At 34.5% G+C, this 23165-nt stretch overlaps 1 protein-coding gene across 1 annotated transcript; it reads right to left on the bottom strand.

Annotated features, from left to right (window-relative positions):
* Positions 1-8254: 8254 nt before the first annotated feature.
* LOC306879268 (sterol 26-hydroxylase, mitochondrial-like) lies at positions 8255-20549 on the bottom strand. Its single transcript, XM_079432071.1, has 9 exons — positions 20153-20549; positions 17006-17196; positions 14906-15105; positions 14594-14791; positions 14237-14400; positions 12238-12404; positions 11276-11357; positions 10953-11159; positions 8255-9840 (listed from the first exon to the last, which is right to left on the bottom strand). Exons 1-9 carry the CDS (start codon positions 20390-20392, stop codon positions 9724-9726), a joined length of 1566 nt encoding a protein of 521 aa, XP_079288197.1. The 5' UTR covers positions 20393-20549; the 3' UTR covers positions 8255-9723.
* Between the last annotated feature and the right edge of the window lie 2616 nt (positions 20550-23165).

Below are 23165 nucleotides of genomic sequence, written 5' to 3' on the forward strand. Positions count from 1 at the left end.
ATAGCTGGACATACTGTTTTCCACGCAATCCTAAAAACTTCCAAGTTAGTTTTTCTCCATTTGCACTCAAGATTACGAGTTTGTACAGAGCAGTTGAGATAAATCAGGCAGGTTATTTGTGAATCTGAAACAACTCTGCCCGGACGATAACGCGGAGCCATATAATTAATATCAGTAATACGCAGCATGCACGATACAAGGAAATGATCAGTAACATCATCACTTTGAGGTACGATATCGGTAAGATCAATTCCATGTGATATAATTAAATCCAGATGATTAAAACGATGAGGGGGCCCCGTGACCAGTGTTGGGGGTAACGCGAGTTACGTAATAATATTACTTTTTTCAAGTAACTAGTAAAGTAACGCATTACTTTTTAATTTACAAGAAAATATCTGAGTTACTTTTTCAAAAAACGCTATTATTAACGCTAGTTACTTTTTTCCCATTTATTGACTGACAGTGCGCTGTGTGAACATGCTGTTACTGTAGTTCTAGACTAAATGTGAATGTGCATTAATTCATCCCACTCACAAAAAACAGATTTAGTGTTCATCAAAATGAATTAAAACAGTGAAATGCAAACTCAGAATATGACACAAACCTACAATACTTAAATATGTTAAACAACACAAATATATCTAATCCCATTTTATTAACCAGTGTCTTTGCTGCTGACCTTTGATCCAGTTCAACCATACTAATAAGCAAAAATGACTTTAGATAAATTAACAATTGTGCTTCATTGTTTTTTATTGCTGAAGAGTGTTGAACCCTCTTCTCCTGCGTTCTCCTTTACAGACGTGCATTTACTTTTCCTTCAGCCTGAGGTTTATTCATTACACTTTTTGGTGTGAAAGGGCTTTTACATTTGATTAGAACTTATTTTATTAAAAACAATCAAGCCCTGCTCATATTTAAAAAGTAACGCAAAAGTAACGTAACGCATTACTTTCCATAAAAAGTAGCTAAGTAACGTAATTAGTTACTTTTTTAGGGAGTAACGCAATATTGTAATGCATTCCTTCTAAAAGTAACTTTCCCCAACACTGCCGGTGACGAATATTTATTTTATTTGTGTACATTCACAATAAAAAACAAAACGTACTTTTGTGAAATAAAGGAAAACTGCCGCTTTCTCAAGAGTGCATCACAAAAATGAACTGAAATTCTGTTAATTGTTGCAGTTTTTTTTCTTTCATTTTTGTTAATTCATTAATTATTTAGAAAAATATATTTTGCATATGGGCCTGTTTCTTTTATATAATAGCTTATGTTTTTCTCCGTTCGCAGAAGCGCTCCGTGAATCCTCACCTTCATGTTGTTTATGCTGCTTTTTGCGAGTATAAAATGAATCCCTTGGAAACAAATTTAGGTATTTGTAATGGGTCAAGCCACCTATCAATTTAAATTTTATTTAATTGTAATTTAGCATAATCTTGTCAGTTAACGGTTAATATGACGATCGGTTAGGAGAAATAAAATAACTGGAATGAACATTCATATTTCCTATAAACGTTAATCAGAAAAAATGATAATAATACAACTGCAACTGTTTATGATCATTGCTTGATTATCCACAGTGGCCTATCTATCTAGTCTATAACAAAGTACACACAAAAAAAACCTCATGACACTTAATAAAAATTATTTTATGTAGGCCTACACAATTTAATATAGGCTTTTTTTGTTTGTTTGTTTGAAGAACAGCTAGCCTAGCCTATAATTTACGCAATAGGATAAATTATGTATGGAAACAGCTCAAGGGCAACATTTTTTTTGCGATACACCAAAATTTATGTGACAATTAGTTTTTTTAGGGATGACGTAATGACGCACACCATTTTATCGGTAAAAGGCCAGTTGGATGGAAACAGGCTGTAGACAGCAAATTTCGCAAAGTTTTTTTAACGCATATCTCTTTGTAGATAACAAAACAGCGCAAAATCTGGATGGAAACTTGATTAGTGTTGCGCCCCCAGTGTGGATGTGAGCGTCTCTTAGCGGCTTTTATATCATTTTAATGATATAAAATAATATATAAATATTTTTATTATGATTTTTATCAGTATTGTTCTGCTGCTACACTACATTGTTGAGATGATTTCTTAGGAATAGCACAGCGAATGATATCATCATCATTATCATCAATCATCGTCGTTATCAGGACACTCATGGTAAGTTGTCTTGATTTAGCCCAATCATTTCTGGACCTGGTTATCTACATACAGTTATAGCCTTCAATTAGATCATATTTGCTTCGATTAGTTCATATTTCCCCCCAGCACATAGCATAATGTACAGTGCTAAATGTACTGTATCTGACAATGACCAATGCTATTTTACAAGTGCACTATCAATCACTGCGCTGACAACTTTGGCAATGTAAAGCCTTTTTAACCATGTTTTTTCTGTCCAGATTTGACTAATAATAATGCAAAAATGGCCACTTCAGATGAGAATTTGAGGAGGGGGGGCGGGAAACAAACAAACTTTGACAAAAAGTAGTCTTTAATAATGCCTAAATATGTATCCAAATGCAAAACCTAATACATACAGATAATTATGACTGAAATCTGTTTCCAGCAACTAGGGTATACACAGTCTTGGATATATAGGGCTATACAGCCATCTAATGGTTACACAACGGTATTACAGATGATAAATGGTGCATCATTTTGATGTATTTATTACTAAGTTAAAATTACTAATACATATCAAATTAAATAATTATATTGTGTATTTATTTGTTTGAAATATTTTAAGTTTGAAATGTGTCATGGGAGTTCAAAGCAGCTGGTATTGTTAGACTATAATACATTCTCAATTTCCAGGGAGCGGAGCAACTTTTCCATAAACAAACTTCTGATGCTGACCCAGAGGATGCAGTGGTAGTACCAGAGATCCATTGCCCTCATCAGACAAGTATCTTATTTTGTTCAGACACATCACCTTTGAATGACTGGGATCTTGATCTTCAGACACCTGATATGCAAATATTTTAATTTCTTTGGAGCTCTAGATTAAAACAAACACAGTTCACACGCACACAAGAGGTTGCACTTTATTCTTATTAGTCTATGCTGATCTTGAATTAGCATACTAACAGCAAATGATTGTTAAGGGGATAGTTCACCCAAAAATAAAACTTCTCTCATCTTTTACTCACCCTCATGCTGCCCCAAATGCATATTACTTTCTTTCTACTGGACAGGGAAACACAAATTAAGATTTTTAGGCAAATAATCCATCTCTGTGAGTCCTAAAGATGATTAGTGGTTAAATCAATATTTTTTGAAGTAAAACAACAGATAATAAAAACACTAATAATTTAAACTTTTGACTATTAGTAATCACTTCCGTTCAACTGTCATACGTGCATGGGTTTCAATCCACTTGTGTCATTTGGATTCTCGGAGATGGATTATTTTCTTAAAAATCTTTGTGTTTATGTCATGAAAAAGTCATAAACATCAGTAAATAGAGAATTTTCATTTTTTGGGATGGACTACCCCATAAAGACTTATATGGCACTCCAGTACATAACATACTCATTCACTGTTTTGTAACTTATACTGTAACAGGAACTGTTGAAAGGATCATTGCAGTGTTTAAAACATAATGAATTTTAAACATATTCTGTATATTATTGTTACGGAGCCGAAGAGACATGAGGCAAGCTGATCCATTTGCAGAGCTTTATTAAAAGGCGTGGTCATCAAACAGACATGGGTCAAACATAGGCAAACAGATATATAAATGGCAAGACAAATAGTACTAGGGCGAGCGTGGGTCTTCGATCGGCAAACAATATCCAACAGGGGCAAGGCAAGAGAGATAATCCAGGTAACACGGGCAGGTATCAAACACGAGAAAACTAACAAGGCAAGACTATAACAGCTGAGATGGCTCTGTAGAGTAGCTATCGCTAGGATATATGCTAAACAATACTCGGCAGAGAGGAAGAGGAAGTCCATGGTTTATGTAGGGTGTGTGATCAGTGCAATCAGCTGTGTGTGTGTCCTCAGTGCAATGGATGATGGGAATTGTAGTCTGAGGTGACGTGCAACAGATAGTGTGGTGCAAGAGTCCATGTGGTGAGCGAGTGACCTCTGGTGGGGAGTTAACGGAGTTATTACTTTAACAATTAAACCTCCATATGATCTTCTTTTTCTCTCACGTTCCTAAAAGCTTATGTTGACAGACTAGTAGCAAGTAGTGGGAAGTCGTGGCCTAATGTTTAGAGAGTCGGACTCGTAATCCAAAGGTTGTGAGTTCGAGTCTTGGGTCGGCAGGGATTGTAGGTGGGGGGAGTGAATGTCCAGCGCCTCAATACCACGACTGAGGTGCCCTTGAGCAAGGCACCGAACCCCCAACTGCTCCCCGAGCGCCGCAGCATAAATGGCTGTCCCGCCCCCACAAGAGATTTGTGCCAGAATGGCGAATGAAAACTTCAGAATCGTAAATGAAAACTCTGGAAGCGTATTTGTAAGTACAGATCAACGAATGAAAGAGGAGAAAACAGTCGCAAAACACGGGTATTAAAAACGAAGTCAAAAATTTTGCATGCAATTATTTTTTCAGTTTCAAAGACATTTTATTCCATTTCAGTTTATATTTTCATACGTTTCTTGAAAAATTACATTCATTTTAATTGGCACAAAGTTAATCCCATACTCATGGCTGTAGTGTGGTTCCAACAGCATTCTCTGTACTTTATACTAATTTATACATTTATATACACAAGACAACATTTGAAGTGGATCAAAACCTTTTTTATTAACTTTTTTGATCCACTTCAAATGTTGACTACTGTCTAAAGGTTGTATTTTTCAAAACAAGACATTTGTAGCAGATGAATCTGGAAACAAAATACTCCCTTCAGGACAGTTACTTGATCTTTAAATCCATCTGTATTATACAAAATAAACCACAAGAGGCCTATGGCAAGCCGTTTTGACTTTTATTCATTCTCAGGATATAAATTCTTGATATCAACAATTCAGTTTTTACTAGTTCAAATGCTAATTCTTGATATCAGGAATTAGATTTCGACTAGTAACAATGGCATGGCATATGGCAAGCCCTTTTAACATTTAAAACTTTGTTTTGACTATCCATAAATATAATTTTGGATAGTCACAATTATAATTCGGAGAGTCATAATTATAATTTGACTTGTCACAATGACAATTAGAGATATCTGCAATTATAATTGCACTAGTAAGAAATCGGATTAGAGATATCTCTAAATACTTTATGACTAGTCAAAACTCCATTTAAGATATCTGTAATTACTTTATAGATATCTTCAATAGCGCATCATACATCCGCAAATCTAATTAAAAATATCTCAAACTATAATTGCGACTAGTCGAAATTTAATTAAAGATATCTGAATTACAATTGCTCCTAGTCGAATTGCTGTTGTGTGCTGTGAGAATAAATTTACTGAGCTCCTCCCCACCTGCTGCTAACAACATAATAAAAGTCTGCTTTTGTTGTCACTTAGAGAAAAGCTACTGGATGAAGTGCTTCATGGATTATTAAATAAATCTGGATGCAGCCTTATGGGGTAAAACGTCTCCAGCGTGCATGTATGTACAGCACTGTGATTTTAATTGAATCATGTTGCAAAACAGACCAAATGCAGTGTAATGTTCAATAAAGGCAGAAAATCGCAAACTGGTCATCTGAATTTATTTATTAAATATTTAGACATAATAAAAACCAATGGAATTACACACACACACACAAAAAGATGAAAAATAGTACAAATAGCCTAAATGCATGACGGACAAGAATAACGCCTAATCAGATGCAGTCAAAAAAGGTGAAGGCTGATTTTAAAAAGAATACAATTTAACTGACATTGATGACATTTATAAGTAGGTTACATTACGTTGTGTATGAATTCAGGTTCACTTGCATCATTATGGCAGCTTGTTTTGCTGCAAAACGGACCAAATGCTGTGTAATGTTCAATTAAGGCAGAAAACCGCAAACTGCTCATCTAAATTTATTTATGAAATATTTAGACATAACGAAAAACAATGGAATTATTAAAAAAAAACAAAAAAACACACACACATCTCACACATGAAAAATAGTACAAATAAATGCATGACGGACAAGAACAATGCCTCATAATCAGATGCAGTCAAAAAAGGTGAAGGCTGATTTTTAAAAGATTACACTTTAATAAAAGTTTATCTGGCATTGATGACATTTATTAATAGGTTACATTACGTTGTGTATGAATTTAGGTTCACTTGTGTCATTATGGCAGCTTGTTTCCACCATGGAATGAAAAATAAAGGTAATCTGCAGCTTTTTATCTTACCATTCACTCTGAATTTTTCTCAGAATTGCGAGATATAAACAATGCAAGTTATAAATTGTATAATTGTGAGATTAAAAAGTTGCTATTTCTTTATTAATTAATTATTTCTTTATTTAGTGGCAGAAACGAGCTTCCATAGGAATTAGCCCACAAGGTGGGAGTATTGTATTGTAATAGCAAGAAATCCATGATAATGATATTCTACTTTGTTCAGTGATGAGTGCCAATGTATTCTTTTAGGCAGCGGCTATTTGCACCAATTAGATTATATATAGATTTACACTGTGCAAATAAAATTTTCTTAGCGATAGATACTCTTTACACTAAGTGCAAATAGTAGTATTTTTTAAGGATATGCTATTTACACTAAGTGCAAATAGCTATAGATTTTATTTACATTATGTTAAAATAATATTTTCTGCTATTTATACTACTTATTTGAAATAGTGGCAATTATCTGCACATCAGTATTGTAGTACATCATAAAACAGTACCCAATAATAACGTATTGAATGTAAATGATAATTTTAATTCCAGTTTTTAAATATATGGCACCTTATTGGGACAATAAAGCCCTCCCTACACCTAACCTAACCCTAGCCAATATTTATTTTCAACTTTTGAATTATTTCCTTATTTGTATTGAAATGAAATGCCTTTCCATACGATATGAGATTTGAAAAGGGAGGGAAAAAAAAGTTCGGCAAAAGGCAGATTCCAACTCAGGTTGATCGCATCAACAAGAAAGGAATCTAGAAAGGAATTTTGACAAGTCAAATTGTTAATTCCAGATATCTACATTGCAGTTACGCCTAGTCACAAAGCTTAATGCAGATATCTCCAAAAACGTTCTTCCTGGTCAAAAATCTGATTGAGATATCCATAATTAAATTGCAGATATCTTCAAATGAGTTTTGACTAGTCATAATTCCAATTCAAGATATCTTTAAATATGATTTGCATAGTCAAAATTCCAAATCAAGATATCTACAACTGCAATTTGACTAGTCATAAATTAATTGCAGATATCTACAAATGTATTTTGGATATCTTTAAAATTTTTGAATTAAAGATATCTCTAATTGTATTTTGACTAGGCAAATCATATTTAAAGATATCTTGAATTGGGATTATGACTAGTCAAAACTCATTTGAAGATATCTCTAATTGAATTACCACTAGTCAAATTGTAATTGGAGATATCTCTAATTGTATTTTGACTAGGTAAATCGTATTTAAAGATATCTTGAATTGGAATTATGACTAGTCAAAACTCATTTGAAGATATCTGCAAATATTTTTCAATGGAAGTAAATGGAAGATTATGACTAGTCGTAATAGCATTGTAGATATCTGGAATGTGTATTATGACTAGTCAAAATGACATCTTAATTCCAATTACGACTAGTCATAATTGCAATATAGATATCTGGAATTACAATTGTGACTATCCAAAATTATATTTATGGAAAGTGAAAAGAAAAGTTTTAAATGATAAAACGGCTTGCCATAGTTTTGCCTATAGTCATAAAGTATTTAGATACATCTCTAATCCGATTTCTTACTAGTGCACTAGTGACAATTAAATTGTTGATATCAAGAATAGACATTTTTACTAGTAAGAATTGTATTTCTGATATGTGAAATTGGAATTTAAACTAGTAAGAAATAAATTCTTGATATCAACAATTGATTTTGAATGGCAGCCTATGGTAAAATACAATTAAAGATATCAACAATTTAATTAAATTGTTGATATCAAAAATTAACATTTTTATTAATGGAAACTAGTAGTAAAAATTGAATTGTTGATATCAAGAATTCATATCCCATGAATGAATAAAATTCAAAACGGCTTGCCATAAGGGGCCAGGATTTCTCGGTTTGCAACAATTGAAAACTAGAGAATGTAAATCAGAGATGGCTTTATTGGTTTTGATAGCATAGAAAAAAAGATAGCATTTAGAGAGTCAGACAATTTTAACCAAAGCCGTTTATTTCAATACTTAAACAGCGTATGGAATGACAGAAAAAGCTTTATTAACAAATGTATTATTTAAAAATGCTTATGTATCATTTGCTACACTTATATAAAACACTTGGATAAAATAGACCTATTATGCACATTGCTTTTATTTCCTTGTTGATTTTGTCACTGTGTAAATAATAAAGACACAATTCATGAAGTACCTTAACTTGAATAGTCAGAGCAAAATTTTGTATGCTTCAATAGAAATATTTCATTTAGAACAAGTTTACACATATAAACTGGAAAGTACTACAGGTAGCTGATTCTGTTGCTCAAGAGTTTTGCTGCTCGTCCAAGTTACTTCAAAAGCTGACAAACTCTTGAGCAACAGAGAATCACATGCACTTAACTATTACAGCTGTAGTAAATGTCCTCGTTGTAATATTATTGCACTGCATCTGAAACACTGAAATTGCTCTTTATTGATACAAAAACAGCTACACTTATGTTAGTATCTAGATAGCCTACTATAGTTCTTATTTTAAATTAGTTAAATTTTTACATTTTCTGTTTTAATTTTAGTCACTGAGTGTATTGTCATTATTATTATTATTTAATGTGTATAGCTTTTAATTGTTATTTCAATTTATATCAGTACATCAAAGTACGCAAAAATAAAATGCAAAATGCTGCTTTAGCAACTAGCTGAAATGCAATAAGCATGTGGGTGGTTTGGCAACAGGTTTATTTACATTACTATTTCTAGTTCATTCTGTTTCTAGTTAATTCATTGCTTTCAGCATGGCTCAGAAACAATATAAAGGCAAGTGTAAGTCTCCAAAGAATATCCTTTGATTACAGTTTGAACAATGCCATAACATCTATATTAAATGAATATATTAAAAACAGCAAAGATGGCATCATACAAAAATAATACAGTCAGAAAACCTTTTAAACAACATTTTCTGCTTGATCAGACACTCGATGACCATAGCAAATAGCAGGTTTTGTTGTCTGTAGTATCTCTGCGGAGTCATTGCCACAACACATGAACAGAAGGTCTTTGTTTTCTTCTGTCTGTTTCCTGCTTTCCCGTCACTGTTAAAAAAGCAATAGTGATTTTGCAAGAGACCCTTTGCTCATAGCTCTCTGTTGGATTTTTTAGACTGTTTGCAAATGCTTCTTTAATAATGCAACCCAGGTGAATTGAACAACTCAGCTGTAAATATCCCTTATAATGTGTTGTGATTTTATTTTTTAAAGCTGGCCCACTTTTAACTTTTACCCTACATTACCACAGACAGGATTTCACAGAAACTTTTAAGGTAAACCTTTGGACATTTAAGGCAAAATGATCTGAATTAAAAGTACTGATTTTGATTAACAGATTAATTGGAGCTGGCAGGCATCAAGCCCGAGGGACAAACTGTAGGTCAATAGGTTTGGAGGGAATGAGCAGGGTTCTGGTTTTGGGCTGTATCGATGGGGCTCCTTCCTCCGTTCTGACCTCATAGTGTTGCATCAGCTGTGGGGTAAAAGGGCAAAGTTAAATTATTGAGAGCACGAGAGAGATAACGATAGTGAGGTAACTGAAGTTTAAACATCAACTTCAATTTAGATAAACGAGAAGTTTGGATGCATGTGACTAAATATATTTCTTAGAAAACAGACTGAAATTGTATTAAAAACTTTTTGATTTAAAGGTTTTTTTTAAAGTTAAAGAAAACTAGTTTTAGAGACAAAACTAAATTGTTCATATATGGAATTTTTTAACAAATCTAAATTGTTAAATTTTTAAATGAATGGGCTGATCAGATAGTGAAGTAAAACTAAACTAAATATCAGATTTGATTAGTGTAATTGTCTTCATCACTACATAACTCCCATAATGTAATTTGTGATATTTCATATTTTTAGTGACTTTTATTTTAAAAAGTGTAAAATAATAAAAAATGAGTAGGCGTGTCCATACTTTGCAGACTAGCAAAGAACAATGAAAGCTAAAGCAATAGACCCCGTATTGAAATTGAATACAATTTACAAGCTTTTGGTTTGATATCGAGTCAGTTTGATATAGATTCATTTCTAATTTTATCAGGTACAGTACATGTCAATTTTTCTTAAAAGAAAACGTAAAAGGAAATCTCAACTAATGCTGTAAATTATACAGGGGAGCCCTGTCAGTTGGTACTATAAAATGAATGGTTACAATGAACAACATATTCCAAATTCAATTGAAATTTTTTAGATCAACAAACAAACACTCAAACTAAGCTGTAAACAAACATTTAAACTGTACATAAGGCAGTTTTTATATGAACCTTGTACTGTACTTTCAACACACCTTCTGATGTTTATTCATGTTTATTTCTCGCTATAACTAGTACTAAAGAGGACTGATGTGCATTTGCCATTTGAACTGAGGCTCCTACAGCGATGTCACACCATATTAAAGTGTGTCAAAATTTTGTTTGAATTTTATTATAAAATCAACTTTTGGAAGTATGTTTATCAGACTTTGGATGTATATTTTGGAATTTAGGGATCAAAATAACGATTGATTGAAAACAACTAATCATATTATCAACCAGGGAAAAAGTAAGAGATTTTTATTCTTAGGTTTTGTTCTTTACTTACTCTACTTAGGGCAAAGTACATCTCCAGCTCTGCGACCCTCTTCCCCACACAGGCCCGAACACCAACTCCAAATGGGACAGAACTGTAGGGGTGATGCTGAGAGCGAGACGGGTTGTCTCTCAACCAGCGGTCTGGAACAAAACGCTCCGGTTCAGGGAAATTACTCTCGTCGTGACTAACAGCGTAGTGACAGAGATGGAACTGTGTCTGTGAAGAGAGAAAGAGAGAGAAAACCCATGAAGACTAGAGTGAGGCAAGGTTTAATTACTGTATTAGACGTTTTAATAGAACACTTTGAGCTGTGCATGTGTCTGTGTGGTTACCTTCTTAGGGAACCAATAATTATCCACAATTACTTCCGAATCCACAGACAGGCGTCCATTACCAGGGACAACAGGATACATCCTACGATTAAAAAAGCAGCATATTGTGAGAAAATACATTTTCATTTATCTAAAGTGCTGTCAAAGGCACTAAATATTGAAATTAGTTTCTTAATGCAGTGAATCATTTTTATAAACAGTATATGCATTTAAACTAATGGTTAAGATATCAACTGTGTCACAAATTGTACTGTATCCTGAAGTCTTTGCCAGTATCTTTTTAAAGGGACTTAACGTTATAACCGAACATCTTTCATTTTTAAGAATTTTAGAGGCACATTTCAATTAGCCGATAAGATTTTCTGTTTATATTCTGTTGGAAATGGGACTTTTTTTAATAAGACATTAAAGGTCATTGCACACCGAAATTTTCGCACGTTAAAAAATAAATACGACCTCATGTTGTGTCAATCACGTTTACACACTGCCTCGGAAACTTTAGTCCGTCATAAAAAAAATTCGGATCAGGTTCGATTTTCTGCGTTTTCGCATCCGTAGCAAGCATTCTGATAGGAAAGGATGACGAATAGGGAAAAAAACTGAAAAACGCATGCGAAAATTTCGGACACAGTGTGCAAGGACCTTAAGACTGTAACATTACTATACTTGCAATTTCAGCTACAAACTAAAACAAATCCAAATCAAAACAGAAGTTCACTGCAAATTCATTGTTTCTCTAAAAAAAATCTGCATATTTAAATCACTCTAAAGGACATTATTGATGATGTGAGTTGTTTGTTTAAATAAGTACTGAGCAAAGGTTATTGTTCGCAGTGTAAAATGAGTGAGGTTTGGCCACTCCTGCATAATGTGGCAAACAAATGACCTCTTCCACTCCTTTCAAGATAGAATAGCACTGTTTTCAAAGTATTTTGGGGTGGACTAGGATGGATTTCCCTCACCTGAGAGTCTCTTTGATGACAGCCTTCATGTAGGGCATCCTTGTCAGGTGTTCTGCGGTCGGCAGCTCTTTATTCGGACACACAGATGCGATCTCATTATAGAGGCGGTCCTGTGCTTCTGCATCTCGTGCAAGGTGGTACAAGGTCCATGATAATGTGTTAGATGTCTTTCAAGGACAAAGAAAACAGGCTTATCACATAATGTATTTACAGATCTCAGCTGATGTCATCATACAGACACCTGACTGGCAAAGTAAATTATGCCCAGAAGGTGAGGGGGCGGGGCTCTCTCAAATCAGCAGCTATACGTTGCAGAAACAGGTTAAGACATGTGCAAGGAATGCTGCTTAGCAGGTTATGGACCCTAAACTGGTAAACGTGGGACATAATTTAGCCGAACGCTCTGGAAATTTGATAAACAGCGGCCTTGACAGACTCTAAGAGACCTTGACAGACATTTACACAGAGATTAGGAACATAGTGCAGCACGCTAAAGGTTATTATCAGTTAAGGATGGATAAGACCGTCGACACGTTCTGTCCGTGAAACAATAGAGGGACACGTTTAAAGTTAATCTGGTGGATTACATCTGTGGTTTTCCCCTGTGCGAACTCACCTTGACCACAATTGATTAAAAGTAACTACAAGGACAGGTCAGAAAGTGAAGTTTGTCTTTGCAGATACCACTTGTTGCGATTCAATTTCTAATGCAATACAATTGCATTGAATATTTTTTAGTTGACTTCTGTGGCCAAAAGCGACCAAATAATGTATGTACACAAGAAGATGCTTTTGGCCATCAGAATTTTAGTAGAAAGAAATTTTGGTCTTTTGGTTTTTAAGAAGGTGCATCTAGTTTAAGTAATTCTGCTTTTTTGAAAACGTGTGAACAAGATCATATCCTATATGGTATATCGGGGGGGCAAACCCTGCTCTAGAGGGACTCCTTCAAGAAAAGTTTACAGTCTTAAGAATCTCTAGAACGTGTATGTTGAGGCTAAATCCTCCATGAGAAGGATAGATACCTCATGTAATTCTGACAGGACTTTCTTAAGAACAATTAGTTAGTCAGAAAAACCACCAACTAGTAAATTTTGAAAATATGCAGTTTTATGAAAATTAAGTGTGCTTAACTGCATTGAATATGCACTTACAGTGTACTGCAAATCTTAAAAGTATACATTTTAAAAACTGTACTTGCAGATTTTAACGGCGACAAGATAATGTTTCACTTGCACTTTGCAATAATGTCAAATTAAGTTTTATTTGAGTATATTTTAAACCATTACATTTTCATAATCTTTTGTGTTTCGTGCTTTAAAAAAACTAGACTTTTGCGATGACATACATGTTAAGTACTTGATTATAATCTGAACTGTAGGATTTTATTTGGTATTACATTTCAAGTCGTGATTAAATTGTAACTTTATCATTGCAAATGCATAATTATCGATATATTTAAATACAGGACATACAAGTTTCAATAGAAATTTTAGTTTACTATAAATGCAAGTCAGAACTTTTGGCAATACACTTAAACTATATTTCAAAGACTTACAAAATTCTGAATTATAAAAGTACAAAAATGTACTCAATTCTAACTTAAGTGGTTCAAAAAGCACTCTTACAGTTTAAATTGCATTTAATATATATTTGAACTATAATAAATTATTATTTTAAAGTATATTAAAGTATATTATGTAATAATTACTCTCTTTAAAAGTATGCTCTAGTGTACTTAGTGTATCAGTCTGGGATGCAGCAATATTAAAAACAAATTCGCTCATGTTCCTCCCATTCTCAGGAACGTCTCTTAACTTCTCTATTGTTTTCTGCAGGTACATTTAGAAAACACCCAGTTGTCAAAACAACTGAACCAGTGGTGCAGGCCACTGCATTTTTGGAACATGATTCATTTCTGACTAACAGCAAATCACGTTGCTTAATAATCTGCTTCCTCTTCAGCTGGTTGCAGATGAAAATAAACACACGTTCTCACCGTATCCACACCTCCCAGCAGAAGTTCAGTCAGGCTGATGTACACCTCTCCTAAGCTGAGTTTATTGCTGGACAGCAGGTAGGTGAGATACATGCCCTCCACCTCCTCTCCACGCTCAACCTGATCATGTATCTCCTTCACCTTTTTATCAATCAGACGCCGGGCTGGACAAAGGTACAACAAACAAAGAAAGAAAGAAAGAAAGTACAATCAGTTATGCTACTGTTTCACAACTATATATCACACACAGATACATAAATGTGTATATATAAAAATTCAATAATAAAAAAACACTAATAACCAATATGGTAATGATATATTTGGCGTCCCTAATGCAGACATTAAACTTTAGCATACCTACGTCATACAAGTCATCCCACGCCTGGACAAACCGTTTCCAGAACGGGAAGATGTCACGGGTCCAGCGTGGGAAAAAAAGAACCGTCTCTGACAGCGCCAACATGTCATTAACAGCAGATATGAACCGCAGAGTGTCTGTGGGAATTTCCTCCTGTAAACAGCCTAACCGAGTTTCGAACAGGATCGAGGAGATTCCTGAACAGCAAAAAAACCACAGTCAAAATAAAAATTCTAGACTATGGTGCTGTTTGTTCAGACGTTACTATGAAGACCTCCAGGATATTGTTACCATTCTGTATCCATACACACCCTCAAAGCCAAATTTGTAGAGCTCAGAGGCGAGGTCCTTGACGGTGACCTGGTCTGGACTGCGCAGACGCAGAAGTTCCACACGTTGTAGGAGATCAGACACAACCTCATGAATGATGGGTGCATATGCTGCTACTTCCTTCAGTTTAAGCATCTTAGGGTTCAGAGCACTGCGGATGCGATACCACTCTGGGCCTGTGCTGAAAAATGCAGAAAAAAGGAGTAGAAATTAGTGATTTTATCAAATATCTATTAAAATAACTACTTTCTCATTTTAAAATGTGATTTTATGGCAAAGTTGAATTTTATCAGCCATTGTGATTTTGTGTTTAAGAAACATATTTCTTATTGTTATCAATATTGAAAACTTCAATTTTTTTATTTTTTTGGTGGAAACCATGATGCATTCTTTTAGTATTCTTTGCTCAAAAGAAAGTCTAAAAGAAGAGCATTTATTTGAAATAAAAAAAGATTATTAAATTCTTTACTGTCACTTTTGATCAATTTAATCCTTGCTGAATTAAAAAAAATCTTCCAATTTGTTTTTTTGCATCTGAACTCTTTATTTATTACAAATGTAATCCCAAACCCATATGACCTTTTTTCATTCATGGGACACCAAAGGTAAAATTTTGAAGGAATTTCTGGGTAAACATTTCAAAAGTATGTCAGTAAATATGATAAAGCTGCAGTCCGTAACTTTTTTTTGGTTAAAAATGATCCAAAATCAATATTTGAGCAAGTACATAACCAGCCGTTGTTCAAAACTATTGCGTTACTTTAGCCCGATTCACAACAGTTAGCTTATAATAATGTTTTCTAATTTGAGTGGTAGGGGTAGGTTTTCGTAGGAAATTCAAGCATGCTGCTGCGTCATTATGTCACGTCTGTAAACATAAAGAAGATGCTAGTAGGCTATCGCATGTGAGGATCCTGCAGGTGGCAGATCGTTTAGCCTTTTCTCACAGCAGCTGGAATAATTAAATGTATAATTTTGATGGCGGATTGTGATCCAGAAAGGATTGTGTTTATGAAGCATGTGAATGAAATTATATTATATTCCAGTTTTAAATGTGCTTCTGATTACAGATAGCCTGGGATTACAAAAGATTTATATTTTAAAGAAAACCAGTTTGAAGGGAGCATAATTAGCTTTTTGGGTTAAAAGAATTTAATATGAAATTCGAATGGCATGACAGTTAGATTAGACTGTACAGAAATTAAAATCTACACATTAATACACACTATACCCATAGTCACACAATGCTGATGTTGTTAACATTAATCATTTGAGAATAAAGTATAACAATACAATAATAATAATTTGCACGGTTTGGTGTGATATGAGCTAACTGGTCGTTAGATTTAATCACCGCTGGCAGCGCGATTTATTGTAATGCTTTTTTCCTCAGTTGGTCTGAACAAACGTGGCAGACTTGTTACTTGTTCAGATGGCAATATACGGTGAAAAATCTTATTTGGGTCATATATTCCAAGATGTAGGCTAGAATCTGTGATTCTGAAGTACAGTAAACATGCACACCGGTGCGGTGACTGACTGCCACACATTCACCTCAAAACATTAGATTCATCCGCGCTGGAGCCCTGCCAGAGGACATCCCACGCAAGGAAGATAATTCTGCAAGTAACTGCAATTCCAGGTTTTCAAACTGAGATGGCGACAAAGAGGCAAAACTTACGGACTGCAGCTTTAAGTAAAGGACTGGGGCTGTCAAACTCCAAAATGACAATCAATCACTTAAACCAAAATGCAGTTAATCTTGAGGTCCACCATTCATGGGAATCATGACCGAAATAGTTGAGTCATATCTTTTCAATGAATCATTTGATACAATTCACAATAGTGCTCTGGATGATTTGTATAGACTAGAATTGATCTGTTCAACTTATCATGGAATAATCTTACATTTAGTACTGTTTGGCACACAGTGCTATTGTTTTTCTTGGGCGATGTGGTGTAAAGAGTCATAAAGGCTGATTTGATCATACTTTTATGGTGCTTTTGCACCCTCTTGAAGATTGAGAGCTCCAGAAAAATAAAGTCATACAGGTTTGGCACAGCAGACGAGAAGTGCTTACTCTACATGAATTCCATACGCCTGTCCTCTCATGTCTCTGTATTCTTTCCAGTGAGGCAGATCTGTCCGCACTGGGTACTGGCCCTCTTGTCGGATCACCTGTGCAACCAGTTCAGCCGTCGCCACATTTACCACATCAAACGGCCCAAAGCGTGACCGCCAGATTGGACCATACAGGCGCTTATGCTCCACCTGCACAATAGACGTGGGGGGAAAAAAATAATTGTGTATTGCCAATTATTTATTATACACAATAGGCCATTTAGCTACATACAATACAGATAATAAATGGACTCTCCTTCCTGGAGTAACCTAAGGTTAAATATGAGTCATTTTATAAAATGTTTAAGTACCATCTCCCATTTTTGTTTAACACAGTGATTCTAAACTAGGGGGCCAGGGCCCTCCGGAGGGCCTCAGCAAACTCCAAAGGAGGCCTCAAGATGACTTAAAGGAATAGTTCACCCAAAAAATGTAAATGTACTCACCTTAAAGCCATCCAAGATGTAGATGATTTTGTTTCTTCAATGAAAGCAATATTTTGGATAGAGGACTTGTATTTTAGCTGAAAGCAATGGTTTGAAGTTAAAAATGTCTTGATGGATTTGTTTATTACAAACCAAAATTTAGAAGACCCAAAAAGATCATAAAATTGTTGTAAAACGCATCCATATGAACTGTGCATTTTAGTCTGGGTCTTTTGAAAAAATACAATCAATTTATATAATGAACAGATATAAAAACATATGAACACACACATAATGCTTCCATATTTACAATAAGTGATGTTCTCCATGTGCGTGTGTAGATCATGGTTGAAATTAAAAGACAAACCTAAATTAAATCTGTTCATCATTTAAAACAATTGCATCTCTTCACAGGCCTGGGATTAAACTGCTTGATTCATATGGACTTATTTTACAAAGACCTTTTTGGATCTTCTAAATTTCAATTATCTGGACATTCCATGGAGGGACAGAAACCTCTCAGGTTTCATTAAATCAATCTCAGTTTGTATTTTGAAGATTAACCACACGTTTGGAATGACATGAGGGTGAGTAAATGACAGAATTGTAATTACTGGATGAACTATACCTTTCAAGCCGATTTATACATCATTAGCAGCACAAACACTCCCTTGTCTTCCACTGGTTGGACATACAGTTGGGAGAACTGCCCTGAAATAGCACCATTAGTTAAACCAGAACTTGACATATCAAGTCCCTCAAACAAACAAAAGCGATGTTATGACAGAACAGCTTCCAAGTTTTCTGATTGGCTAAATTGTGTGGGCCGCATTTAACTTCGTTTTGCTGTTCACAGGGGCTGACACACAGAGATAAGTGGGATTTTTATCTGGCAGTAGGGTCATTTTATCAATGGTAGCATTTCATAAACAATATTTTACAGCAAATGTTCTTTGACACAATGGTGATACAGATTCTGTCATCCCAATGTCTACAACCTTTGGAACACAGGCCACTGGACAACACGTGACATCTGCTCTATAAATATCCATAAGTATGGCAAGCTGTTTTAACCTTTATTCCCGAAAACTATCTACCGATTTCGTTATTACTACCTTTTTTAAGTCCTACCAAGTAATCCAGAGATGCTAGTAGCCTACATGCTACTAGACACTATAGTACATATTACTATAGTTTAGAAAATATAAATACTTTTGTTTATGCCTTTATGCCTTTTACCTGCCAGTAAGTATAGTCATTAGTATATATCCCTGCTTTTTTTAGGACTAAAATAACAGAAATCAGTAGGAATTTATTAGACTATAATTTTTATAGAATTTATAGCTTTTAAAAATTTTTTTAAGGTTTTTAGTAAAACGGTATAGTAGCCACCCTGACTAGTCGTTACAAATATATAAAGCTATTTACTATAAAAATCAACTGTAACTAGTAGTGAGACATGCAGTAAGTAACCATTTGGATAGATGCTAATGCTAAAAAAAACAACATCTTATATTTATATTAGATCTAATAGTTACAGCCTCAATAAATACTAGTAACTATTGGAATAGATGTGATTAACTAAGCTATAAGTTAGTCATGCTAAGTTAATCACCACTAAGCTATTGTATAAATTCTAATAGCTAATTATGTACTAGTGTTGTGACAATTTTCCATTTTAATGAAGGTAAGACAAAAGTCTTTTGAATATTTATTGGAAGAAAAGGTCTACAGTCATAACAGTCATTGAAGTTGGCTGCAGAGCACGACAAAAGAAGGAACACTTTGACTCCATATTTATACTCCAATCAAATGAGGATGCTTTAATCTCAAATGTCCCCTAGAGGTGTTTTAATTTATTTAATGCAAATCATCTTCTTAGAATGTAGGGTCTCTAAAATAACACTCCTTTTTTCAGGTTTCACACTTGTCTGCACACATGCATTTCCTGATAGTTTTTTAGCACATCAAAATAACTCAATCATACTGCATTCAGAAAGTTTAAAGAAGACTGTTTAGTAAAGCAAGTAAAAAATAAAATAATAAATTTCACTCACAACTAGCAAAACTTACAGAAACACCTGGAATGCACATTTGTCGGAAATGAAAATAAAATCATAAGTACACTCTAAAAAATGCTGGGTTAAATACAACCCAGTGCTGGGTAAATATTGGACAGAACACATGCGGAGTTGTTTTCAACCAACACTTGGGTTAAATGCCTTTATTCAACCTTCTGGGCAATAACCCAATGTTTGGGTAAAAATAACCCAATCGCTGGGTTCGTCCATATTTTATCCAACATTTTTTATAGTGTAAGCTACTAGGAGGACTGTTGTAATAGCTAATTAAAAGTAATAATTACAAATAGCAACTATTGAAACTGGAAAAGATGTTAGTCACCTTTAAATTACTAACATACGTTTAGATAATAGTTAGATTTAAGGAATACTGAAAGTGCTTTCCAAACTGATTTCACATTCCAGAGATATCAGCTGTCAGCATCAGGCAGGATTTCCTGAAGCCTGTATTGTTGAACATCATAAATATGTTCCGTAACAAATCAAAATGGTCATTTTGACAAATTGTGTACATCTTAAAAAACTCCCAAAGCAACATTATGTTACGCAGTAGTTTGAGTGAACAAACTTACAAATTCAAAAAAACCAAACGTGTCTTACCTGCATTGCATGACTTTTATCCGCGTATCCTTTAACGAAGAGCCAGTACGCAGTTGTGGCCAGACTGGGTCCCGGGAGATCATCTATGGTTTTGTAGTTTCCAGTGTTAGATGCAGCGCTGTGCAAATCTACATCGCCTGCTTGAGACTTCAGGGTTCGCGTTATGAATTCATAAAATGGCGCATATGTTTTGCGAACATGAGCTGCGAGACGATCAGCTTTTCCAAGAGAAGACAACATGATGACTGGCGTCTGTCGAAGTGCGCATCTGAATCTCTAGAGTCTAGACGATTGCTCACTAAGATGTTTTGTGTCAAACCCTGGGCGGGATTCACAGTGTCTCAAAACCTAGTGAACTGCCTATATAGACAACAGCTATCTAGGTTAACGGTTCACTGGGCTTTGGGACACAGCCCGGAACGGTGCGCACACACCCAGGGTTTGACACAATGTTACTGTCACGCATGAAAAACACAAGGTGTTACTGTTGGGCAGGGGTCTGCAACCTTCAACGTCAAAAGAGCTATTTTGGCCACTTTCCCCAGTAGCCCCTCACTGCATAACAATTATTATTATTTAGTCATTTAGCAGACACTTTGATCCAAAGCGACTCACAAATGAGGACACTACAATTAATTGTAGTATTAAAACAACTAAAACAGATCCAAAACTAAAAGCTAAAACTTTATAAATACTACCTATACACATTTTAAAAATAAAGAAATTAAATAAAAATGACAAATGCATACAATAAAATTTCTAAACTTAACATTTAAATGAAAAAATAAAATAAAAATAAAGCTAAAAACAATTCAAAATATTAAAGAACAAAAGGTATGAGTATAATAATGATTCTAACATAACACTAAGCCAAACACCAAAAAAAAACTATATATATATATATATATATATATATATATATATAAAATGTACAACCACACACACATACATAAATATACATACACACACATTTATAAATTCAATATATATATTTCATTTCCATTTAGTTTAAGTATTAATATAACTCATATTAAATAAAAGTAAAACTTAATAAAAGACCTATACAGACATAATAAATGACATAAAAAAGACATTAACTAAAATTAAAATAGAACAAGATCCAGGGGGTGGGGTTGAATCCACATCTAGGGGGGTGGAGATGGGTAGGTTCAGGTGTAAGGTGGGAGGAGTTGGATCTGCATCCATCCACACCCCCTGGATCCAGTGTTCTGCAGTGAGGACCGAATACAATTCATGTGGAGCCACAAAATATTTGACACCCAAATAAAGATAACACGGCATATAGCTAAAGTTTTACATTCCGTTTACAGGGCAGGAGAGTAGCAATCATTTCAGAAGTGAGGGGACAGAAATGTCTAATGTAATAAAATAATAATAATAATAGGTCTAATAATATTTATTTACTTATGTCTAATTGACAAAAAAAAAAAACTTTTCGTAACTCTTACTTTTAATTGGCTTAGAAATCAAATAGACTGCTGGACAATAACCAATCATTTGTCTTCTATAATATTTGTGATATTTTACTAATGACGATTTTATGGTTATGATTGTATAATCAGTATAATAGTTTATATATACTACAAAAGCTTTTCCATTTTTATCACAGAATAAGACAGAAAATATATTTTATAGCTTCTGTACTTTAATTATGTCAATTACCACTGTATCATTCATATAAAAGACTTGAAAAACACAAACCATATATTGTCGCTATCATTTATTGTCTTCACGTTTCATCAGTTAAGGTTTATGCTTGTTTACAGTAATGGAGCAGAAGAGACCGCTGTGACCAACTTTTAAAAGGTAAGACATTTATAGAAACAAATTGTATATGATCAGCACAGCTAATCAAATTGCCTTGTGCATTAATCATTGTTAGATTATTCCTCAATTAATTAGTAGATTTACGGGATGTTATTCATTCTCTATGTGCAGTTTCATACATCGAAGTGTAATTAAGGCTGTAAGTAAATGTGATTTTTGCTGGTGGGGAGTTATTTAAGAGACTTGGATTTATTGCAAAGGATGCTTTTGGAGTTTTCATTTCAGAATTATGCTAGACTAAATTTCCAAAAATGTATTATATACCACTACTATTTTATAGAAGTAAACACAGTAAACCTGTATATTATTACTGTATTTTATACTCAAACGTCTTAGCAACTATAGAAGTACTGTGTTGAAGGAGTAGTGATGCCACAGGACTGAAATGTGATGGAGCATCACAACCATTTCCCCTGTGTTTTACTCCTCCTCTATCTTGCTCAGAACAACCACCACCTGAAGACTCCCTGTAATGAGACATCATCCTCACACTGAGTCTCTTCACTGGGTTTGGCAAGTCTCTCCCTGTTCTTTGTGAAAAAGTATCACTTCCCAAGTATGATTCCATCACATTTTGTTGGTGTAACCTATAGATTGTTCCTGCTGACTATATTCAGCCTCTCATGAAGACTTCAGATGACCCAACACTTGTGAAGAGATGACGCCAACCCTTGAGAGGACTTCAGATGAAGCTGACTCTGAATAAACATACAAAACTGCTAAATTTTCCTTGCATTGTAATGATCACATCACATAACCATTGCTTTAATTTGTTCATTGTTTCTGAATATATGACATTACTTAACTGCATGATTTGTATAGCCTGATTTTAGAACATTTCTGCCATAGGAACATTACTTTGACACCGTTACACCTGTTAACAGAACTCTTATTTGTAATATAGAAACATTCATTTTCTGTAAAGCTGCTTTGAAACGGTGTATAATAAAAAGTGCTATATAATTAAAAACCAGTCTGGTGTTACCACCATTTGCCTCACGCAGTGCAACACATCTCCTTCGCATAGAGGTTGTCCACTCCTCTTCAATGGCTGTGTGAAGTTGCTGGTTATTGGCAGGAACTGGAACACGCTGTCGTATACGCCGATCCAGAGCATCCCAAACAAGCTCAATGGGTGTCATGTCCGGTGAGTATGCTGGCCATG

This window comes from Barbus barbus, assembly GCF_936440315.1.
Source record: "Barbus barbus genome assembly, chromosome: 13".
Lineage (NCBI taxonomy): Eukaryota > Metazoa > Chordata > Actinopteri > Cypriniformes > Cyprinidae > Barbus > Barbus barbus.